The sequence below is a fragment of the Kogia breviceps genome, chromosome 4 (assembly GCF_026419965.1).
Source record: "Kogia breviceps isolate mKogBre1 chromosome 4, mKogBre1 haplotype 1, whole genome shotgun sequence".
Lineage (NCBI taxonomy): Eukaryota > Metazoa > Chordata > Mammalia > Artiodactyla > Physeteridae > Kogia > Kogia breviceps.
The window spans coordinates 82,670,365-82,695,541 of record NC_081313.1 but is presented as its reverse complement, the minus strand read 5'-3'; the positions used below and the strand labels follow the sequence as shown (position 1 = coordinate 82,695,541).

General features: G+C 34.4%; 1 protein-coding gene across 1 annotated transcript in view; it reads left to right on the top strand.

Annotated features, from left to right (window-relative positions):
- Positions 1 to 25,177, top strand: part of SLCO6A1 (solute carrier organic anion transporter family member 6A1) — a 110,584-nt gene that overhangs the window by 76,814 nt on the left and 8,593 nt on the right. The window contains exons 9-10 of the mRNA XM_059062353.1: positions 2,024 to 2,177; positions 10,983 to 11,170. Coding sequence (XP_058918336.1) covers positions 2,024 to 2,177; positions 10,983 to 11,170 — 342 coding nt within the window. The remainder of the gene's footprint in view (positions 1 to 2,023; positions 2,178 to 10,982; positions 11,171 to 25,177) is intronic.

The following is a 25,177-nucleotide window of genomic DNA, read 5'->3' as shown; positions in this document are numbered from 1 at the left end:
AAGTAATGTACAACATGACAAATATAATTAATACTGCTGTATGTCATATATGAAAGTTGTTAAGAGGGTAAATTCTAAGAGTTTCATTACAAGGAAAAATTTTTTTGTCTTTAATTTTGTATTGATATGAGATGATGGATGTTCACTAAACTTATTGTGATAATCATTTCATGATGTATGTAAGTCTAATAATTATGCCCTACATCTTAAACTTATACAGTGCTGTGTCAATTATATCTCAATAAATTCTGGAAAAAACTTTAAAAAATAATGTTAACAATACTATCAAACAAAAAGAAATACTGTAGAAGAAAAGATCAATATATAAAACTCTATGGCATTTTATATACTACCTACAAACAACTTGAAATTGACATTAAACAACAATACCATTAACAATAGTATCAAGAAAAAGAAATTCTTAAGGATAAATATGATAAAGATGTAAAAGCCCTATGCACTGATTACTATAAAACATTGCTGACAGTAATTAAAGACCTAAATTTTTAAATGAAGAGATATCCCATATTTGTGGGTTACAATACTCAGTATCTTTAAGATGTTAATCCTCCCCAAATTGATGTATGTATTTGATGTAATCACAATCAAAATCCCAGCAAGCTTTCTTTTTTAGATATTGGAAAAATGACTTTTAAATTCATATAGTTATGCAAAGGACCTAGAAAAACCACAAACAATTCTAAAGAACAAAGGTGGAGGACTCACGATATTTGATTTCAAGACCTATTATAAAGCTGCAATAATCAAGAAAGTAGTATTGGTGTAAATATAGACCAATAAGTCGGTGGAAAAGAATGGAGAGTCCAAAAGTAAGCACACACATATATAGATACTTGATTTTTGATAGGGTGCATATGCAATTTAGCAGAGAACATACAGTCATCTTAACAAATGATGCTGGAACAATTAGATATCTATATTTAAACAAACTTTGATCCATATATTATGCCATGTAAATAATTAATTCAAAATGGATTGTAGAAGTAATTGTGAAATATAAAATTCCAGGGATATGAGGAAAATTTATGTGAACTTGGGTTCAGCAAAGATTTCTTAGTTATGACACCAATTATGTGATACATAAAGAAATATATTGATAAATTGGTCTTCATTAAAATAAAAAGCATCTGCTCTTTGAAAGATCCCATTAAGGTAATGCAGAAACAAGCCATAGACTGTGAGAAGATATTTGAAAATCATATATATAATAAAGAACTTGTTTTCTAGAACATATAAAGAACTTTCAGTGCTTAGTAATATCCACAAAAATGGGCAAAAGATTTAAACAGATATTTAACCAAATAATAGATACAGATGGAAAATAAGCACATGGAAAGATGTCCAGCATCAGTCATTTGGGAAATATATATTAAAAACCACAATATGAAGTTACTGTATCCTTGTTAGGATGTCTAAAATTAAAAAGACTGACTATTCCAAGTGTTGACAAGGAATATAGAAAGCAACTGAAATCTTACACACTGCTTGTGAGAATGCAAAATAGCACAATCACTTTGGAAAACTGTTTGACAGTTTCTTAAAAAGTTAAATGAACACCTACCATATGATCCAAACATTCTGCTCCTTAATATTTATCCAAGAGACATGGAAGCATATGACCATACAAAGACCAAGTAAAGACCAGCTGCATGAAAGAAGCCAGACAAAGAAAGTGCACCTAGTGCACTATGAAATTCCAACTAATGAACAGTTTCAGAAAGTAGATCAGCAGATGCCAGGGGATGGAGGAATTACAAAGGAGCATGAGGGAACTATTGGGGGTGATGATTATGTTTGTTAACATGATTGCAGTGATGGTTTCACAAGTGTATGCAGAATTGTATGCTTTAAAAATGTACAGTTTATTGTATATCTGTTGTACCTAAATCTGTTAAAATTATTTAAATAATCATATTTTACTGATAGCATTGATATCTTTGTGTATACATTAATAAGGATAATACAGTTGTATTATAATTACATTCAATCTCTTCTTTTACAGAACAGGGCAGTTGGGAAACCTGACAGCTCCTTGCAATTCTCATTGTAAATGCTCATCTTCATTTTATTCTGCTACATGTGGAAGAAATGATATTGGATATTTTTCTCCTTGCTTTGCAGGTTGTACATATTCTAAAACATTAAAGAATCACAAGGTAATTATCTGTTTCTCTGCTTTTTCCTCTCCATTAAGAAGTGCAACTTATAGATGATGTTTATATTTTACTCCTGCTCTCTATAAAATCCTTTCCCCCTCTTATTTTTCCTTTCTTAAATTTTTCTTAAATTATGGCTTCATATGATCACAATACATAGGACTTGTGAGAATTGGGAGTGAAGTAGGGACCTAGGTTTTAAAAATTCTGTGTTTCACTCTCCCCTCTCTTTGTCTAGTCTTTGCGAGGGGAAGAGAGTGACAAAGAGGATATTTCTTGACCCATGGGCATTATATCATCTTCCTTAGCAGGCAATAAAGTACTTTATTAGTACTTTATTTATTAGTATGTACATAACAATATTCTTTTACCTGTTACACACAGATCATTTTATTACAGTATATTAGCATGCCTGACCAACTTTAGTTCCTCGTTGTCATATTTTCACGGACCTATTTAACAATATATCTTCAGTTTTTAATTGAACATTAATATTAAAAAGATTATATACCCTTTAAAATATCTTCTTAAATGTTTAAAATGATTATTTTAAAATTTTAAATTTAAAATGGTTATTTATATGTATTATATATTTTAAAAACTATTACATGTTTTAAATGATTTCTATATTTTAAAATATATTTTAAATGATATTTAAAATCTTTAAAATATCACTGTGGGAAGCTTTAAGTGTAATAGAAAACCAAAATGAACTCCCATATGTTAGTTACCCATCCTCAACAATTTATTAACTTATGGAAAATCGTAATTTACACTCCTGTTTACTTCCTCTCCTCCATTTTATTTTGACAAGTAAATGATTTTTTAAATCTCATGTTGTCACCACAGAATAAAGCAGAACTGCTTGACCTTGGTGTTTTGATCCATGGGATATTCAAGAGCTAAAAATGCCAGCCACTATATAGCTCCAACCCATCTTTCTTTTTCTGGGGAATCCCTTTTAGGGATTTGTTTCTATTTCATAAAAATCTTTATAATTTCATTTTTCTAAGGAATAATTAATAATGAAATAATTCACAAAATAGTGACTCAAACTGTGTGATAACATTTGATGCTGAATAAAAATTGAAAGAATAAAATATTTTTGACAAATTTAGATCTGTTACGAATTACCCTGGACAATTAGCCTTGAAAGAAATAATGGGTCTGAAGGAAAACTGACAATAGCAAAAGTTATGATTAGTACAATTTGATACAGATGAAACCAATTAATGGATAAAATATACATTAATTTCAAATGGGAAAGAACTGATGCCAGTAAAAATAATTTTAACAAAATGAAAATTAGAGAAATACCATATACAAAAAATTATTGTGTCTAAATTGTGTTAATGGAATTCCCTCTGGAAAATTTTTTTCAATGAAAATATGTCAGCTTTGAAATAATTCTGATTAAATGTTCATATTCAAAATATAAGGGTCAAATGTATTAGAATTGAGTGCTCTTCAATTACACTTACGCAAAAGTTTACAAGAGGAGTGGTAGGAAATACTACACCTTTGAAGATTTCTAAGTTTCTATAGAAAATCACAGCTTTACCAAAACTGAAAATAGATATCTGCTCTTCATGTTGATAATATTCCAAGTGTTTTGCTTCATTGAGACCTACATATTCTTATCCATGCTATCAAGATCTTCAAATTTCCTTATATAGATACGAAAGAAATCTTGGGATTTTCTTCATGATCTTCTCACTGGGACTAGCTCTTTTCAGCAGCTGATATGGCTTTTAGTATAAAATAGCAGTATCAGGGGTCTTCCAGAGACTGCTGTAGTCCAACAGGAGCCTGATTCTACATATCTATAGAGAAGGGAAGTCATTCTCCTCCAAAGCTTTAAGGATTACAAGAAGCCAGGCTTCAGGATCTCTTCCAGTTGAAACATCCCTAGAATATTTTAACTTCATTTACTGATTTCCCACCTTTGTGTTATTTTTGTCATATATTTTATTTTTCCATATATTTTAAAGGACACATACTGTTATTGTTGTTTTTTTTGTACAGTCAATATGCACTTATATTTACCCACTTCCTTGCATTTCCATGTTTTTTATGAGATTTTTTTTTCCTTAAGAACCATATTTCAGTCTCATTTCTGAAAAGAAAAACTGTTTTCACTTGGTATGTAATTCTGTATTGGCAGTGATGCCTGCCCGCCACCCTACCCCCTGCCCATGCCCCGGTGTTTGAAAGATGTCATTATATTGTCTTTATGTCTCTGGCTGCTTAGCTGCTTTTAAGATTTTCTCTTTGTTTTTGACTTTTAGTAATTTTACTTTGATGTGCCTGGATGTGGTTTTCATTATATTTATTTTGCTAGGGTTTCACAGAATGTCTTTAGTCTGTGGATTTATGTCTATCAGTTGGAAAATTCTCAGCTATTATTTCTCCCTCACATTCTCCTCTTTTATTGGTTGTGGAGGAGGCACCATATATTAGTTTAATATTGCTGCACAACAAATTACTACAGCCTTAGTGTCTTTAAATAATACCCATTTATTAGCTCACAGGTCAGAAGTCCAGATATGGCATTGCTGGCTCCTCTGCTCAGAGTCTCACAGACTGAAATCAGGGTGTTGGCTGAAACACATTCCTTTCTGGAGGCTGTGGGAAAAAAATCTACTTCCAAGGTCATTCATATTTTGGGCCAAATTCAGTTCCATTGGGCTGTAAAAAATGAAGCCCCTATTTCCTTGGTAGCTGTCTGCTGAGGGCCAATTTTAGCTCTTAGAGGCCACCCCCATTCTTTGCCACATGACTCCTTCCATCTTCAAAGCCAGCAATAGAATCTCCCTTATGACACATGCTTTGAATCTCTGACTTCAGGAAAAGCTCAGTTCCTTTTTAATATGATCTAATTAGGTGAAGTTTACCTCTGTTTCTTAATGTCAGCTATGCCATGTTACTTAACTTAGTGAGGGGATTAAAATCCACCAATTCACATCAATCTAGGGATTATGCAGGTTTATAAAATAGCAGGGTGGGAATCTTAGGTGCCATCTTAGTATTCTGCCTAACAGCAGACTACAAATAGACCTTTCTACTGTGTCCCATACTCTTTTGCTCTTTTCCCTATTTTCCATCTCCTTTTATCTGTTTGTTTAAATGTAGATATTTTCTGTTGACCTGTCTTCCACTTACTGTTTCTGTATTCTGCCGTGTCTGCTTTGTTGTTAAACCCATTACTGAGGTTGTAAGTTTACTCATTGTATTTTTCTGTTCTAACATTTATGTTTCTGTAGAATCCAAGTCCCTGGTGAAATTCCACATCATTTAAGATATTTTATCCATTTACCCTCTATTTTCTGGAAAATATTAATCATAACTATTTAAAGTTCTTGCTATTAAGGCTACTATCTGTAGTAGTCTACTTATATTTGTTCTTCTAATTTTAAGTCAGTTATTCTTGTCATTTTGCATACCTTGTAATATATGAAATCCTGAACATTATATATGAAAAAATATATCTTAATATAATTATACAGTTGTCTATTTCTCTCTTTATTTTGACTTCATGTATTTTAGACCCTCTTATTGTGTGCATACACATTAATAATTGTCACAGCTTCTTGATGACTTGTTCTTTTTATCTTTACAAAATGTCCCTTTCTATCTCTGGTAATACTCTTTGTCTTGAAGTCCGTTTTATATATTAAACAGTCACTGTAAGCTTTCTTGCTGTTTTCATGGTTTATCTTCTATCATTTTATTTTGCAACTGTTCGTGTCTTTATGTTTAAAGTGTCTCCTGTAGCCAAGGTATAATACGTTTTTGCTTTTTCCTCAATTCTGTTAATGTCTGTCTTTCAATTAGTTTTTAGACAACTGACATTTATTATAATTATTGATATGGTAGACTTAGATCTATCTTCTTTTATTATTTGAATTGAATATATTTTACTATTTCATTTTAATATAATATATTTTACTATTTCATTTTAATATAATTTTTCCCATTTTGGATGTATCTCTTTGGATATAACTCTACAGTTCTTCAGCCCTTCCAGAGCCTAATATCTTGTGATTCTACCATCTGTTCAATAAACTTTCTTCACATTTTCACTTTTCCCCTTAGTCATCTTAGGTTCTATGGTCTGCAATTATTTGTTGTACTGGATATCTTTTTTCTGACCTCCAGATCCACTTTTCACCTCTCTACCTTCCTCACTGTTCCAAGAGACCAAACTGTAGGATGAGAGTTCTATTATCATATATAATCTATTATCATATAGACTATGATAATAAGGAGTCTTGATAGAAAGTCAGAAAGATGGGGGGAAAAAGTGAAGTCGTTGTGTTTATTTTCTTGGTTCCCTCTCTGAGCCATGGACTGACTGCCTCCCTTGCCTGCAAGTCTTAATTTCTTTCAGGGAGGCCTTCTCTGTATGACTTTCTCCTTCTGGTAACCATTCTTACCCTAGGACCCTTCAAATCTACTTTCAAAATACATGCTAGATCTATCTTCATCATTTTCTCTGATACCAGGGCCCCAGTCACCAATGACTTGCATCTTACTTCAAGAGCTTTTTTTTTTTTTTTTTATTTTTATTTTTTGCGGTATGCGGGCCTCTCACTGCTGTGGCCTCTCCCGTTGCGGAGCACAGGCCCCGGACGCACAGGCTCAGCGGCCATAGCTCACGGGCCCAGCCGCTCCGCGGCATGTGGGATCCCCCCGGACCAGGGCACGAACCCGCGTCCCCTGCATCGGCAGGCGGACTCTCAACCAGTGCGCCACCAGGGAAGCCCTTACTTCAAGAGCTTTTTAACTGTTTTCTCTGCTTTTACCCTTGCTTTCACAGTTCAATAGCCTCAATATATCAGCTAGAGTGGTCTTTTAAAAATTTTCATTTATACATCTATCCCTCTAATGGTTTCACATTACTAAGAATAAAAACTGAAGTTCTTAAATTGCTCTTGCAATTACCTACCAGTTTCTATATAAATCCTTCCCTCATTACTCAGATTTTATTTTCTCTTAGTTTCCCTCATGTTCACTCTGATTCAACCAAATTTTTCTCCTTGCTTTTCTTTGAATTTGTCAAGCAAGCTCCAGTCCCAAGGCTTTTCAATTTCTGTTTTGTTTTTCCCACCTGGAATATACTTCTTTCAGGTAACCACATGGCTCACTCCCTTACCTTCTTCAAATCTCTGCTCAAATATCACTGTATCATTGTATCATTACCTGATCATGCTAAAATCACCCCTATAATCCCTGTTTTTTTCTTACTTTATTTTTTCCTCCATAGTATTCATCACCGTGTGCTCCATTAAAGGTTCTTTTTCTAAAAAAAATTGCCTATCTCATGCAAGTAAAAAATTTCCTACATGAGGGCAGGGATTTCTACTGTATTGTTTACTATGTTTTCACAATACCTAGAATGATGATTGGCACATAGGCATTATAAAAAAAATATGGTAGAATGAATGATTTGCTATTTAGATATTTCTGTTTTTGTTTAATATATCCAGTAACCACTTAGCAGCTTCCCTAAACAACGGACATGGTTTTTGTACCATCATTTTCTGAATCACCCAGGTTCAAGCTATCTTTATTTCCTCTTATTCCTTCACTGGTAACTTAGTTTAATATTTCTACTGAATTTTTAAAATTATTATTATTATTTAATTTAGAATCTTTTCAATAGATTAACAAATTGCTAACTGGTCTCTGTATCTCCATCTCTGTTTAGTTCTTCTTAGAAAATATCACCTATTCATCTTCCTTGAGTTATCAATAATAATATAACAACCCCAAGTTTTCATTCATTCCCATTAGGGACTACATTATGACTTATGTTGGCTTTAGGCACTTTTGCCTTTTTTTTTTTTTTTTTTTTAAGCATAGGCTCCGGACGCGCAGACTCAACGGCCATGGCTCACGGGCCTAGCTGCTCCGCAGCATATGGGATCTTCCCGTACCAGGGCACGAACCCGTGTCCCCTGCATCGGCAGACGGACTCTCAAACACTGCGCCACCAGGGAAGCCCCCACTTTTGCCTTTTTAAACCCCTTCCTTCACTTAAAAAAAGAAAGAGAGAGATTTATTTATTTATTTTAACATCTTTATTGGAGTATAACTGTTTTACAGTAGTGTGTTAGTTTCTCCTTTACAACAAAGTGAATCAGTTATACATATACATATGTTCCCATATCTCTTCCCTCTTGCGTCACCCTCCCTCCCACCCTCCCTATCCCACCCCTCTAGGTGGTCACAAAGCACAGAGGTGATCTCCCTGTGCTATGCGGCAGCTTCCCACTAGCTATCTAATTTACATTTGGTAGTGTATATATGTCCCTGACACTCTCTCACTTTGTCGCAGCTTACCCTTCCCCCTCCCCATATCCTCAAGTCCATGCTCTAGTAGGTCTGTGTTTTATTCCCGTCCTATCACTAATCTCTTCATGACATTTTTTTTTCTTAGATTCCATATATATGTATTAGCATACGGTATTTGTTTTTCTTCTTCTGACTTACTTCACTCTGTATGACAGACTCTAGGTCCATCCACCTCACTACAAATAACACAATTTCGTTTCCTTTTATGACTGAGTAATATTCCATTGTATATATGTGCCACATCTTCTTTATCCATTCATCTGTTGATGGGCACTTAGGTTGCTTCCATGTCCTGGCTATTGTAAATAGAGCTGCAATAAACATTTTGGGACATGACTCTTTTTGAATTATGGTTTTCTCAGGGCATATGCCCAGTAGTGGGATTGCTGGGTCGTATGGTAGTTCTATTTTTAGCTTTTTAAGGAACCTCCATACTGTTCTGCATAGTGGCTGTATCAATTTACATTCCCACCAACAGTGCAAGAGGGTTCCCTTTTCTCCACACCCTCTCCAGCATTTATTGTTTCTAGATTTTTTGATGATGGCCAATCTGACCGGTGTGAGGTGATATCTCATTGTAGTTTTGATTTGCATTTCTCTAATGATTAATGATGTTGAGCATTCTTTCATGTGTTTGTTGGCAATCTGTATATCTTCTTTGGACAAATGTCTACTTAGTTCTTCTGCCCATTTTTGGATTGGGTTGTTTGCTTTTTTGTTATTGAGCTGCATGAGTTGCTTATAAATTTTGGATATTAATCCTTTGTCAGTTGCTTCATTTGCAACTATTTTCTCCCATTCTGAGGGTTGTCTTTTGGTCTTGTTTATGGTATCCTTTGCTGTGCAAAAGCTTTTAAGTTTCATTAAGTCCCATTTGTTTATTTTTGTTTTTATTTCCATTTCTCTAGGAGATGGGTCAAAAAGGATCTTGCTGTGATTTATATCATAGAGTGTTCTGCCTATGTTTTCCTCTAAGAGTTTGATAGTGTTTGGCCTTACATTTAGGTCTTTAACCCATTTTGAGTTTATTTTTGTGTGTGGTGTTAGGGAGTGTTCTAATTTCATACTTTTACATGTAGCTGTCCAGTTTACCCAGCACCACTTATTGAAGAGGCTGTCTTTTCTCCACTGTATATCCTTCCCGCCTTTATCAAAGATAAGGTGACCGTATGTGTGTGGGTTTATCTCTGGGCTTTCTATCCTGTTCCATTGATCTATATTTCTGTTTCTGTGCCAGTACCATACTGTCTTGATTACTGTAGCCTTGTAGTATATTCTGAAGTCAGGGAGCCTGATTCCTCCCACTCCATTTTTCGTTCTCAAGATTGCTTTGGCTATTCGGGGTCTTTTGTGTTTCCATACAAATTGTGAAATGTTTTGTTCTAGTTCTGTAAAAAATGCCAGTGGTAATTTGATAGGGATTGCATTGAATCTGTAGATTGCTTTGGGTAGTAGAGTCATTTTCACAGTGTTGATTCGTCCAATCCAAGAACATGGTATATTTCTCCACCTATTTGTATCATCTTTAATTTCTTTCATCAGTGTCTTATAGTTTTCTGCATACAAGTCTTTTGTCTCCTTAGGTAGGTTTATTCCTAGATATTTTATTCTTTTTGTTGCAATGGTAAATGGGAGTGTTTTCTTAATTTCCCTCTCAGATTTTTCATCATTAGTGTATAAGAATGCCAGAGATTTCTGTGCATTAATTTTGTATCCTGCTACTTTACCAAATTCATTGATTAGCTCTAGTAGTTTTCTGGTAGCATCCTTAGGATTCTCTGTGTATAGAGAGATTGATTTAATATACAACTGCATTGGCGTAAAGACAAATATGATCCAGGCTGGATGCATTATAATATATTCATTATTATGATATTTATTTTTTCTCTGATTTTAAAAGACACTAAAATTAAAACTTTTTTTTTTGGTTCTGAATGTATTGTGGGTCCTAGGTACACTGTTCCTACTCTGCCTAATAGATAACAGCCCTGTCATCATCACATACAAAATAGAGTCTTGCCTTTGCAGCATAGTTCTAAAACTGTCTACAATTGGGTAACTCTCCATATTTCAAATCCCAGCTAAAATTCCACTTTATTCATTACATTTTCCTTATTTGTCCTTAATCTATATCTCTCTCCAACAGTTATTTGTACAATTAAATGTAAATATTTTTAGTGAAATTTCTTAAATTAATAGAATTTTTCCTAAGTAACTATAATTATATATACACATACAAAATTTTTTGTTAGGTAAAATACCTTGATCTTATTTATCATTAGTGGTTCATTTGTAAATTATGAATGGCAGATTTAATATAAGGATATTTACTAATAAAACTGCCTAGTCTCCCTGCAGTTATTGATTTAATTTTTATTTTACAATTATAAGAGTTTTTGTCTTATGACTATATTTCTAAAAGATTGTTTCCTGTCTTCATTTTCATAGACATATTACAATTGTTCTTGCATTAAAGAAGGATTAACAACCTCAGATAATCAAGGTGATTTTATTGACGCTAGACATGGGACATGTGATTCAAAGTGCTATAAATTACCTTTGTTCATTGCCTTTATCTTTTCTACAATTGTATTTTCTGCTTTTGCTGGTATACCAAGCATCCTGACCATCCTTCGGTGTGTATATGTTATTCATAATCATTATTCATTTAATACACATGAAAGAAAAGTTTAGGAAGGTTTTAGAATATTGTAGTATGCTTTTGTTTCAAGGTAGCAACTGCTAGAGGGGAAAATTGTTATATTTTCAAAATTCATGTATATGCTTAATTTTCTATTTTAACTAATTTATTTGCATAAAGTATGTATATAGATAACACATTTAGTTTAACTTAAAACTAAATTTATTTACTTAATTTAACACACCTGGAAAATTCATAAATATAGGAAAAATCTTAATTATAACATGTGATTACAATGTTGTTTCATTGGTTATAGATATTTATTGACTATTTACTTCAATATTAGCCAGTTTTATTATGAGAAAACATCAGTGTCATCAGCAAAGGAACATAATAACTTCTAGAATTTTGGAATTTCACTACATAAGTTTATTACTATTCTAAATTAAACCAACATTTGTTACTCATTTGTTCTTCCTGAATATATGAAGTATATTTAACATTTGTTTTTATCATAGTAGCAGAATAATTGGTCATTATTTTCAAATTATTTTTTTCAAAAGGCTAACATAGACCTTTAGGTCATGAAGAGCAATTTGTTGTCCCCTAGGAAAACAGACTAAAAAATATGAATAAATATATGCAAAAAAATCTGAGTTGGGCACATATGGTCTCTGACTTCAATGAACTTGCAGTTTAGATGGGAGACAAAACTTTAACATATCAATACAGTGAAGCGGGTTTTTACTTATTCACCTAGATCTGGCACTGAAACTACAAAAACTAATAAAATATGGACCTTGCCTTCAAGCTGCTTAGAGTTTACTAGGGGGAGAAAAACACATAAAAAGGAGTGCAGGGAGTACTTAGAAATGCCTTGATTAAAGCTTGTACAGATTGACCTGAGAACAAAGTGGAGAAAATGGTCATTTTTATCTAGGATGATTTGGAAATGCTTATAGACAGTGTGGCACTTAAACTTGAGTTGTGAAGCTAAGTGATTTCTCATAATGCAAGCAAACTGGGGGCAAGTTCTTAACAGGAAAAATTAGTAGGAAAAGTAGAGGCAAAAATGTGTGAAATATCTTGGTAAGGAGTTTGTTATGACAAGAGTAGCATGATTGTAAATTGGACAGGGAGATTTGAGCTTGGTAAGAGCCTGGTCATGGGAGGCTTTCTTTGCCATGTTAACATGAATGATGTTATACTGTATGCACCTGGAAGCCATTGAAAAGAGTAAACCTCAGAAGTAAAAGTTATCAAATAAGTGTTTTAGATAGATTAGTTTGAAGATAGTGTGGATGATGAAGCTGATAGGGGAAAACTGAAACAAAGGAAGGTACTTAGGAGACCAGTTTAGAATTTATCTCTATTTAGAGATAGAGAGAATAGAACATAATAGAGAAATATTTAGTTTGGATAAAAAGGCAAGGTTAAAAAAAAAGGGCAAGGTTATTAATTTGATGTTCCTGGTATAAAATGTGGAAAAATCTAGAATTATGTCCAGTTGTCCAGTCTGGGGAACTAAATGAATGATAATGCATTAACTGAGGTAAAAAATTCAAGGAGAAGAGAAAGCTCAGATTGAACATAATCAGTACAATGTTGAGCATGCCTTATTTAAAGTTGTGTGACATACCTACTAGAGCATGGACTTGAGGATACGGGGAGGGGGAAAGGTAAGCTGTGACGAAGTGAGAGAGTGGCATGGACATATATACACTACCAAATGTAAAATAGATAGCTGGTGGGAAGCAGCCTCATAGCACAGGGAGATCACCTCTGTGCTTTGTGACCACCTAGAGGGGTGGGATAGGGAGGGTGGGAGGGAGGGTGACGCAAGAGGGAAGAGATATGGGAACATAGGTATATGTATAACTGATTCACTTTGTTGTAAAGCAGAAACTAACACACCATTGTAAAACAGTTATACTCCAATAAAGATGTCAAAGTTTGTGTGAAACTTCTGAGCAAATATTCTCAGCAGTGAGATGAGAAAGATGATAGTAATATTCTAGAAGTCTAATTCTGAATCTTTTCATGTCTCCTGGTAACTGCAGAGAGCAATAAGTAGAATAAAATATAACATGCATGCACACACACATAAACACACATGCACACATATACTGTTGTTTCAGTACAATTATGAGATCAACAAAAAATGACAGAGTTGTAATTGCATGTAAATATTGCCAAAATTGAAGTAGAACAAGGAACCAGCTTGTAGATTCATAAAGATGTTACAAAGAATAACAGGGAATGTGGAGAGGGTCTCAGGATTGACAGCTCTCATATGTCTCCAGCATATACTTCTGCTCAGGAAGAGAGGGTTGTACCTTAATATGGAAGTTCTGGGAGTAGGACCGAGGTAGATAAGTCAAAGCAGAGTATTTTGGGAAAGAATGGGAAAAAAGTTTTGCAAAATGCCTAGGGGGTCCAGACATAGCAGATCTAAAAAAGTACCAGCAATATACCATCTACAAATGAACACATAACTTTGGAAAACAATAAATATGAAGAGATCTCGAAAGCCCAGATCTGGCAGTTGAAGTTCTTTTGAAGCAGGCCAGGTTTGCAGAGGCAGAGAAGGTATAACCACACATAGGGACTATATTTAACTCTTGTATATAAACAGAGAAGATAACTCTTCAGTGTTGAAGCTTGGAAAGCTGGTGCATGTTCCATTCCCATAACTTTCTGCCTCTAGCTTAAGAAAACCCATCTCATTCAAAATGATTAAGTAGAAAAGGAAAAGTTTCTGCCTACATACCAAACAATTATAATGAGAGAAATGAAAATTATTAAGCATTACTTTACAATGGACAGTGAAAACTCACTAGAACAATGTTACCATGAATCAGATAAAAATATAAATGTAACTATATGTAAGTTTAAGTTTAAAAAATTAAACAATCTTGGCCACAAAACAAGAGAAAAATAGCTAGATGAAGGAGGCTGTGGAATGAAAACTGACAGAACTAAGGAAAGAAATAAATGGGAAAAATTTATAGAGGAAGACTAAATTATAAAGCACACAAGGAAGAAAAGACAACATAGAAAGCATGTATGTGGTATAGAAGGGAGAGGATGGAGAATATAAAATAAAAGTAAGAAAAAGTATTAGAGAAAATAGGCAAATATAGAAGATAGGAAAAGGAGATCCAAAATGCACATAATTGCAGTCCCCAAAGAAGAAAACCAAAACAATAAATATTTAAATCTATAGTTAAAGTTTACTGAAATAATAAGTAATGATAATGAATAAATAAATAAAATAATATTTGAATTTACATATTGTAATGGCACATCAAGTGTCTAGGGAAACTGATCCAGAACAATCAACACTGAGATGTACTGTGGTAAAATTATTGGATTTAAAGATGCAGAAATAATCCTTTTGTCATCTAAAAAAATAAAGGAAAAACAAAAGTTTGGCATCAGGTTTCTCAACAGCAACATTCACCTCCAGAAGACTGGAGAAACACTTAAGAGATCCTCAGGGAAAGAAAACATGAGCTCATTATTTAATCATCAACAAACTGCCCTACAGTTATAAACAGTTTGAATATGGAAGTACCCGGGATATGTTGATATTAGATACTCCTTAAGAACTGACAGCAAGGCAAATTGTAACCAAGATATGATTGGGGAAATTTTTTTTTTTTTTTTTTTTTTTTTTTTCGGTATGCGGGCCTCTCACTGTTGTGGCCTCTCCCGTTGCGGAGCACAGGCTCCGGACGCGCAGGCCTAGCGGCCATGGCTCACGGGCTTAGTTGCTCCGCGGCATGTGGGATCTTCACGGACCAGGGCACGAACCCGTGTCTCCTGCATCGGCAGGCGGACTCTCAACCACTGCGCCACCAGGGAAGCCCTGATTGGGGAAATTTTGATAAAAGGTCTGGCGAGGGACTTCCCTGGTGGTACAGTGGTTAACAATCTGCCTTCCAATGCAGGGGACGTGGGTTTGATCCCTGGTTGGGGAACTAAGATCCCACATGCCATGGAGCAACTAAGCCCACGTGCCGCAACTACTGAGCCTGTGCGCCACAACTAGAGAGAAGCCTGCACACCACAATGAAGAGCCCACACGCCACAACAAAAGATCCTGCATGCCTCAACGAAGATCCCGTGTGCTGCAACTAAGACCCAATGCAGCCAAATAAATAAATAAATAAATATTTTTTAAAAAAAGGTCTGCTGACAAGCATCAAGTATGTTAAACTACTTAGATTTAACTACCTATATTTAACTAATATATTTAACTAAGTGCAATTAATTTATGCTAGAACTAAGGCAAATACTAAGCGAAGCATAAGGGAGGCAAAATAGAATGAAATGTAATATGCTTTGATAAAGTAGAAATTGTACAACTCACAAAAATGGGAGAAGTAAACAGGGTAGAGAACAAAAGAAAGATAAGCTTGATGGCTGCCTAATAGATAATAAATGGAGAGTCAAGGGATATTATTTTTATAGACATTTTATTGAAGCATAATATATTTTCAGAAGAGTGCACAAATTGCAAATGTAAATTGATGGATTTTAACAAAGTGAAGACACCTATGTAACGAGAGTCCAGCCCAAGAAACGGATACAAGTATTCCAAAAGCTCTTCCTCCACCTCCCTTCTTGTCTAAACCCTTAATGCCTAAAGATTACCACTCTCCTGACTTCTGCAGTGAATAGGCTAATTTGTTCTGTGTTTGAACTTTATGCATACACAGGAGAATACAGCATATAGTCATTTGTGTCTGCATTTCGTTACTTAACAACGTGCTTTTAAGAGTCATTCATATGGTTGTATATAACAGAAATTCATTTTCATTGCTCTATAGCAGTACTATCCAATCAGATTTTGTAAAATGATGGAAATGTTCTATATCTCTGATATCCAATATAGCCTCTAGCCACATGTGCCTATTGTGCATTTGAAAAGTGGTCAGTGTTAATGAGGCACTGAACTCTTAATTTTATTTAGTTTTAATTGACTTAAATTTAAGTTAGCACACATGGGTAATAGTTACCATATTATACAGAATATAGTAGTCCATTGTGTGAATAAACTAAAATTTGTTCATTCTGTAGTTAATGTTGTTTCCACTTTAGGGCTAATATGCTGTTTCTATGAACATTTTTTTTTGCGGTAGGCGGGCCTCTCACTGTTGTGGCCTCTCCCTTTGCGGAGCACAGGCTCCGGACGCGCAGGCTCAGCGGCCATGGCTCACGGGCCCAGCCGCTCCGTAGCATGTGGGATCTTCCCGGACCCGGGCATGAACCCATGTCTCCTGCATCGGCAGGCGGACTCTCAACCACTGTGCCACCAGGGAAGCCCTATGAACATTCTTTTACTTGTTTTTTGGAAAACATATGAATACATTTCTACTGAGTACACATATAAACAGCAGAATTGCTGAGTCATATGTAAATCTTTTTAATAAATTTTTAAAGTATTTACACTAGTTCATTCTAGCAGTCTATTGTTAATTATTCTTAAACTCAAGCAATTTTGATAGGTGTATAAGTGTTGATATTTCATTGTAATTTTAATTTCCCTATTCAGAGGATTAATATTATAGAACATGTCTTCCTTTATTCATTAGCCATAGGAATGTGCAATTTTGTCAAATGTCTTTTCTGTTCTTTTGTCTAGTTTTACATTGGGTTGTCTGTCTTTTTTATTATTTATATACTTTTATTATTTGTATTCTTTATATATTCCAAATGTGGGAGTCATTTGACATCTATATTCATGACAAATATCTTCAATTCTATGACTTGCCTTTTCACTCTGATAATGGCATGTTTTGAGTGAAATAAATTTTTAATTTTAATGTCCTCTTTAAGAAATCTTTGCCTAATCAAAGTCATGTGGGCATTTCTTATGTTATTTTAATAAGAGATTATAAAATCAATAATTCAACTGGGAATGATATCTTTTGTATAAAGTTGGGATCCAGGTTCATCTTTTTTTGTATGGATACTAATTGACTCACCACTGTTTATTTAAAGGCTGTCTTTTCCCCACAGACATGCACCAGCAGACTCTATATATGTGGTTCTATTTCTGCACTCTGTTCTGTTCATTGGTCTATTTGAGCATCCCGGTACCAACATTACACTGTCTTAATTGCTGTGTGTTTTTTGTGAATATTTACATCAGTCTGTTGTAAGTCCATCTTTGAGATTATCATGGCAATTCTTGGCCCTTTGTATTTCTAGGTGATTAAAATCACCTAGTTAATGTCCATAAAAAACATGCTGAGACTTGGATTGGAATGTCTTTGAATCAATTTGGGAGCATTGCTATACTTAACCACACTGAGTCTCTTGATCAATGAAGTATGATTCCTTCAGTTATTTAAATCTTCATTTATTTCTCCAATAACGTTTCATAATTTTCTTTTTCAGAGTTAAGGTCTTAAACCTCCTTCATTAGATTCATTCCTAGGTAACTGATGTTTTTGATATTTAGTATAGCATAGTATAAAATAGTTGTTTATTATTGGTATGAAGGAAATGCAATTCATTCTTATTGCTTTGACCTTGTATTCTGCGACTGTGTTCATATTAATTTCTAATAGTTGGTAGATTACTTTAGATTTTCTATGTAATAATGAACAAAATTCACCACAGCAAAGCTGCAAAGAAATAAAGGCTTTATTTGGCGTCTGAGAATTCCAATTCAGGAGACACTGATCTGAGCAAAAGTTGAAAATGTGTTCCAAGGAGGAGATAAAAGACAGGGGTTTATAAAGGTAAAAAAAACCAACAAAGTTGCAAAAGTTGTTTCAAAAGAATTATAATTGGTACTGGTGAGCCACAGCTATTTTTATCTTTACATGATTGGTTGCTAAAGGCTACCACTAGAGGGAGGGAAAAGTTCATTACTGTGACAGGTTGCAGGTTTTCTTGTAGAGTCCTTGGAATATTTGTGGTTTGGCCCAATTCAAAAGTTCATGGTTCCGGCTGGTGAGAATGTGCATAAGCCCTGCTTCCTTAATGTCCTTCCAGCTCCATTTTAAAGAGCTCTCTTAGCAACACTGACTACATGCTGAAGTTCCTTTTTCCATAGTACATAATCACAATCTGCAAATAATGATTTTTATTTCTTCTTCTCCAATGCTTATACATTTTTTTCTCTTGCACTGATTAAGATATCCTGTACAATGTTGAATAGAAGTAGTGATGGTATACTTGTTTTTTATGCCTATCAAGATGAAGGTTTTTGGTATTTTATTGTTAGATATAAAATTTGCTGTAAATTTACCCTTGAGTGTGATATTGGTACCATCTATCAGAATAAGCCAGTTTGTTTCTATTTCTAGTTCACTAAAACTTTTTTTAATTAATAAATTTTAAACTTTATCAAATGCATTTGATGCATCTATTGAGATGATTGCAATATGATACCTCTACTTTATTCTAGGAATAAATTGGATTTAGTCAGTTGCTTGATTCAATTTGCTGATACTTTGTTTAGAATTTTTCATCTATATTCATGAATAAGGTTGCCTTATAATTTTCCCTTATTAATGTGCTTGTTAGGTTTTGGCATCAATGTTACTCTGGTTTCATAAAATAAGTTGAGAAATATTTCCTCTTCTCTTAATATCCGGACTAATGTATGGAGGTATGGTATTATTTTTTTAATTAAATCTTTGGAAGAACTCACTTGTCATGTACCTGGGCCTAGAATTTCTTTGTGAGAATGTTTTAAATTAAAAATTGAATGTCTGTGTGTGTGTGTGTGTGTGTGTGTGTGTGTGTGTGTGTGTGTGTGTGACTAACAAATCTTTCTGCTTTTATCTTTATAATTTCTATCATTTTACTTCTATGTTTTTAGTATTTTTATTTTATTCACCTATATCTTCTGTCTATTGGTATATATGCCTTTTCTATCCAAGTATAAATTTAGCTGCATCGCAGAAGTCTTGATATATATTTTGACTCATACTTTCAATTCAAATATACCTTTCAATGTATTTTTCATTTAAACCATGTGTTATTTAGAAGTGTACAGTTGGTGTAGGGTTGGTTCCTTCTGATGGCTATGGAGGCAGATTCTGTTCCAGATATCCTTGGCTTGTAGATGGCTATCTTTTCCTGAGTCTTCACATTGTCTTCACTTTGTGAATGTCTGTGTCCATATTTTCTCTTCTTATAATGACACCAGTTATATTGGATTAGGGCCTACCCAACTGACCTCATTTTAACTTAATTACCTCTGTAAAACCCTGTATCCAATATGATGGCATTCCAAAGTACTGGGATTTAGGATTTTTGGCATATAAATTTTGGAGGGAACAGAAATCAGTCCATAACAGTAACAAACCATCCCAAGTTTAATCACTTAACCACACTATTTATCCTTATCTTTCATGGTTCTGAGAGTTGACTGGGCTCAACAGGGTAGTTCTTCCTTAAGGTTTCTCTTGAGCTTGTAGTCAGATGGCACATAACATTTGAGTTACCTGATAGCATGACTGGTTTAGATTTCCTAGATGGCTGACAATTTAGGCTAAATTTTGCTAGGAGCCTCGGTGGGGCTGTTGATTGATCATAGAGGCTCTGGACGCGCAGGCCCAGCAGCCATGGCTCACGGGCCCAGCCACTCCGCGGCATATGGGATCTTCCCGGACTGGGGCACGAACCCGCGTCCCCTGCATCGGCAGGTGGACTCTCAACCACCGCACCAGGGAAGCCCATAGAGGCTTCTTTATGTTACTTAAATGTCTGCTAACAAAGTGCAAGAATTCCAAAAGGGAACATCCCAAATTTTAGTGTTCTAAGAGACCCAGGCATAAGGTACAAGGCATAAACTGCAAGGCTTCATTAGCCCTAGGCTGAAAGTCCAAGAATGTCACTCTTCTGCATTCTATTTGTCAAAAAAGTCATGTTTCAAAAAGAGGGTGATTAGATTCCATCTCTTGATATGAGGAGCAACAAGCATGTATTGGGGGAAAAGAGAAATCAATAATAGCCATGTTGAGTGATTATCTACCACAGTATGTTTCATTGGTTTTGGAAAATACTTAACTATTCTTTCTTCAAATGTTGCTTCTGCTCCATTCCTTATCTACTCACCTTTTGGATATCAGTTACACATATTGTAAACCTTTCACTATATCCATGTGTCTTTTATTCTTTTTTACTTTCTGTTTTCATTTGTTTTTATGCTCTGTGCTTCAGACTAAAGTTTTTTCACTGATCTCTACTCTAATGTATTAATAATATTTCCACCTGCTTTTCCAATTACCTGTACTCTAGTTTACTAATTCTACCATCCCCTGTGTCTAATTAGTTGTTAAATTCACCTATGAGTTCATTATAATTAGTGTACTTTTCTGTTATAGAATTTTATCTCTTTTTAATAGATTCTAGTTCTCTGATAATATTCTCTATCTTATCATCTGTTTTCTTGGACATATTAATCATCTAAATTTAAAATGTCTGTCAGATATCTAGTATCTGAATATTCTGTAGTACTATTTAAATTTCATTTTTTTCTCTTGACTCTGTCTCTTACAACTCCTATAATTATTTTTAATCATGTGAGACTTTGTGTACCAAAAATAATAGAGACTCTGAACATTAATAACTCCAAAAATATTTTACAATAGCTTTATTAAGGAAGGTAGAATAGGAACAGTTACCTGTAAACCAAGCAGGAATTTAGCTGATTTAAGGATAGGTTTAAGTTTTTAAAAGACCTTATCAATTTTCAGATTGTCCTTTATCCTAGAGTATAGTCTTTCAAGAGGTCCTGATTGAAAGGTATGTTAAACATAGGATCCTTCACTTTTGGTGACATTTGAACTCCAGTATTTGTCTATCAAGTCACAGTAAAACTTCCTAGAGCAATATTATCAGTTCTTTTTACATTGTATTAGGAATAATAGGACTTCCCTGGTGGCGGAGTGGTTAAGAATCCACCTGCCAATGCAGGGGACACGGGTTCGAGCCCTGGTCTGGGAAGATCCCACATGCCGCAGAGCAACCAAGCCCCTGAGCCACAACTACTGAGGCCCCATGCCACAACTACTGAAGCCCATGCGCCTAGAGCCCGTGTTCCACAACAAGAGAAGCCACCGCAATGAGAAGCCCGTGCACCGCAACGAAGAGTAGCCCCCACTCTCTGCAGCTAGAGAAAGCCCACACGCAGCAATGAAGACCAAATGCAGCCAAAAATAAATAAATTTATATATAAAAAAAGAAATAATAGCCAGTACATTTAGTTAACTATTTGGTAAGGTAACAGCATATAAAAAATAGCAGATATATTGAGCTATACACACACACACACACACACAAACAAATTCAGTTTAAAAAATTTAACGTATATTAACTGAAAAATGAAAACAAAATAAGGTCTGTAGTCTGTTTAACAGAAGTAAGCCAATGTCAGTTTCTTGGTTTAAATATTATATTACAGTTCTATAAGATTTCACCATTTAGGGATGCTGGGTGAGGGTACACATGATGCTTTGTACTATTTTTACAACTACCTGTGAGTTTCAAAATAATTTCAAAATAAAAATAGTTTCAAAATAAAATGAAACACACTTGAATGTCACAAAAACTGACCTGAACAATTTGAAAGGATATCTCATATTATTGAATAGGAAGACCTAACACCACCAATATATCAGTTCTCCTTAAGTTAATTCACAATTTTAATGTGATAATGAAAATATTAATGGAATTATTGAACTATAAAACCTGATTCTAAAGTTTTTATGGAAAAATAAGCAAGAGTAGCTTGGGAATCTGAAACAAAGAAGCACAGTAACAGAGGCTTAGCCTCATAAGCTAAAATGCACCATAAAGTCTCAACACTGAAGCAATATAATGTTGATTTATGATTAGACTGATATTAAGTCTAGAAATAGATCTCAACTCATATAGGAATTTAATATAATGAAAGTAAAATTCTAAATAAGTGCATCAAAAATGGACTTTTAAGAAAGTGGTTTGGGTATAATGGGGATAGACTTTGGGGAAAAAATTATATCCAGAGCCCATATGATACACCAGGAAAAACTCAAATGGGACAAAGATTTAAATGTAAAATAAATTAAATAATACAAGTGGTAAAAATATCAGCTAATTTCATTATTATTTTTAAAAGGGAAAGGTATTTGTAACTATGACTAAAAATCTAGAAGTCATAAGGGAAAGACTGATAAATTTTACTCCATAAAATTAAATAATAATAAGCAAAGTCAAAAGCCAAGCAACAATGAATTTATGCAACTCATATTCTATGAATGATTAATTCCTCTAATAAGTAAACCTCTCCTAAGATTAACATTCCAATAGAAAAGTAGAAAAGCATCAAAGAAAACAAAATACAAATATGAAAGGATGTTCAGCCATATCTACAGTAAAGGTCATAGAATTCAAAATTTTTATGTGATAGTATTTCTTATGTACCTAGATGACAGGAATAAAACATTGATAATAGATCTGTTTATGTGGCTGTATAGAAAAAAGTACTTTCATATATTGCTTGAAAGAGCACAAAATTGTGCAACTCTGATGAAAAGGGTATCTGTAATACTTAAAAAAATTGCAGATATGTTTACCCTTTATACCAGCACTTGTACTTCTTGAAATCCTTTTTGCAGATATCCTGCAAAAAAATATATTTACATCCATAAGGCTATCTATATTACATACAACCACATATTGTGTATGTAATATATACATGAAACAACAAACACTGGGAAAAAACTAAGTGTGAAAGAGCGATAGACAGGTTGAGTAGATGATTTCATTTTTACACAATGAGAGCAGGGTATAAGCAAGCATGTCTCTCCAGCATGTGCTCTTTGTATAGATTTCCAAAATATAATCATACTTCAAATTCAACAGAGTCTAATTTTTTAAAAAAGTACAATAAAAGTCAAAACCAAATACATAAATTGTGAAATCATTATCAAGTGATAATGTCATGGAAGTGGTGTAGGATGGAATAGCATTGCAGGCCAATGCTCCTACAGAGAATAACTAGAAAAGCTGGGTTAAATTAAAAATCATATATTTAAAGGCACAAAGTGGCAGAGGACTAGAGGGATTAAAATTCCAGAGAGAGCAGAAGCTTTTAGAGATGAAATAGGGATCTAAAGCTGTCCCTGACATTCTTGTCAATTCTTGTTGAGGAGTAGATGCTGACAACATGGACTAGGTCTAGGTAGAGTGTCACACTAGGGGGCAAGCAAACTGGCATAGTTTCTGGTGACAAAATGGGGCCAAGAATGACACCATTCTTTTTCCTCTGGAGAATTCTGATGAAATCTGAAGCTGTGTGAGGCTTAAGTCTAAACAGATAAGTATCAATATCATGATTTGTCAGTTCTCACTCCATCAAGGTGATCATTAAGAAAAATTAGTTCTTCATTTCTTTCCCTTCCATCCCTCATTACCAGGGAAGTCCCCATCCATCATTATTTTAATATGTGTATGTATTCTCACCTGTGATAGTTACTATGGATTTAAACAAGAAGGTAGATGAGCACTTTAAGGGAAAAAGGTGAAATAAAAGAGGAACAGAAGTGACCAGATTCCTACTTCTCTGATGGACTTTGGAGGGTGGCAAGATAGAAAAAAAAAAAAAAAAGTAGTTTCACTAATAAGTTTTCAATTGTAATATTAAAACATACTGCAAAGAAAATGTAGAAGAATGCAAAAGAGAGAATTATGGGACAATCTAAATCTAAATACCCTCTCTGGGGATTCAGAGAGGGTGTCCTTAAAGAAATCGCATTTAAGCTAAGCCCTAAAAGATGCGGGATGAGAATTTCACACAGTGGGAACAATGTACGCAAAGACTCTGACTCTGAGTGCAAGAAATAGCTATGTAAGAGTGTTGTATGATAGAATGTCGTAAACAAAGAGGGTGGTAAAGGCAAAAGTTTTGAGGTGGCATGCAATGAGACTGATGAGCCATTGAAGGTTCCTAGTAGGTTAGTGAAATAATCAGAATTTTACCTTAAAAAAATCACTGTGGCTCTATGTGGAGAGTGGACTGCAGGGATAAAAATGGTTGTTGGCAGATAAGTTAGGAAATTGTTTTATTTTCTTCTGGCAAAACATACACGCTTGGAATAGGCCAGTGGAATTAGAGATGAAGAAAATCAGAGAAAGATATTTAAAAAGTTATTTATAAAAATCACAGTATTTTATTATTGATTGTGGTGAATGAGGAAAAGAATACTCTTTCAAGCATGCCTCTTTCCAGGTTTTGGGCTTGAAAACTGCATGGGTGATGATTCCATTTCTTGTGACAGGGAGTACCAGGGGAAGAGCAACTTTTGTGTGTGATAGGAGCTTAAGTCTAGAACTCAAGAAAGATATGGAATGAAAATATATATTTAGAAGTCATAAGATATATTGGAAGCTGTCTTTTACATCTTGGAAGAGTACTAACCAATATTTTGTTTATTCCATGAAATTCTTAAACCGTACCATCATAGCCTTACTCCTTAGACAAAATACCAAAAAAATTCACTTTATTCTTAAAACATAGTAATGTTTTTCGGGCTTCCCTGGTGGCGCAGTGGTTGAGAATCTGCCTGCCGATGCAGGGGACATGGGTTCGTGCCCTGGTCCGGGAAGATCCCACATGCCGCGGAGCGGCTGGGACCGTGAGCCATGGCCGCTGAGCCTGCGCGTCCGGAGCCTGTGCTCCGCAACGGGAGAGGCCACAGCAGTGAGAGGCCCAAGTACCGGAAAAAAAAAGAAAAAAAAAAAAATAGTAATGTTTTTCACTAAAAAATTGTGTTTTATGAATATTATTTCTTGTTTTGCTGTTCATTTAACTGATTTTGGAAAATAATGAGAATCATTCATCTTTTCATCTTCTTTTGTATATCAGAAAGAAGGTTATAATCAAACTGAAGATACATAAATATTTGTTAATAATTATTAGTTACTGTTAGCTCTTTATATACTTCAGAGAGCACCATTATCATACTACATATAAAAAAACTGCTTATGCTAA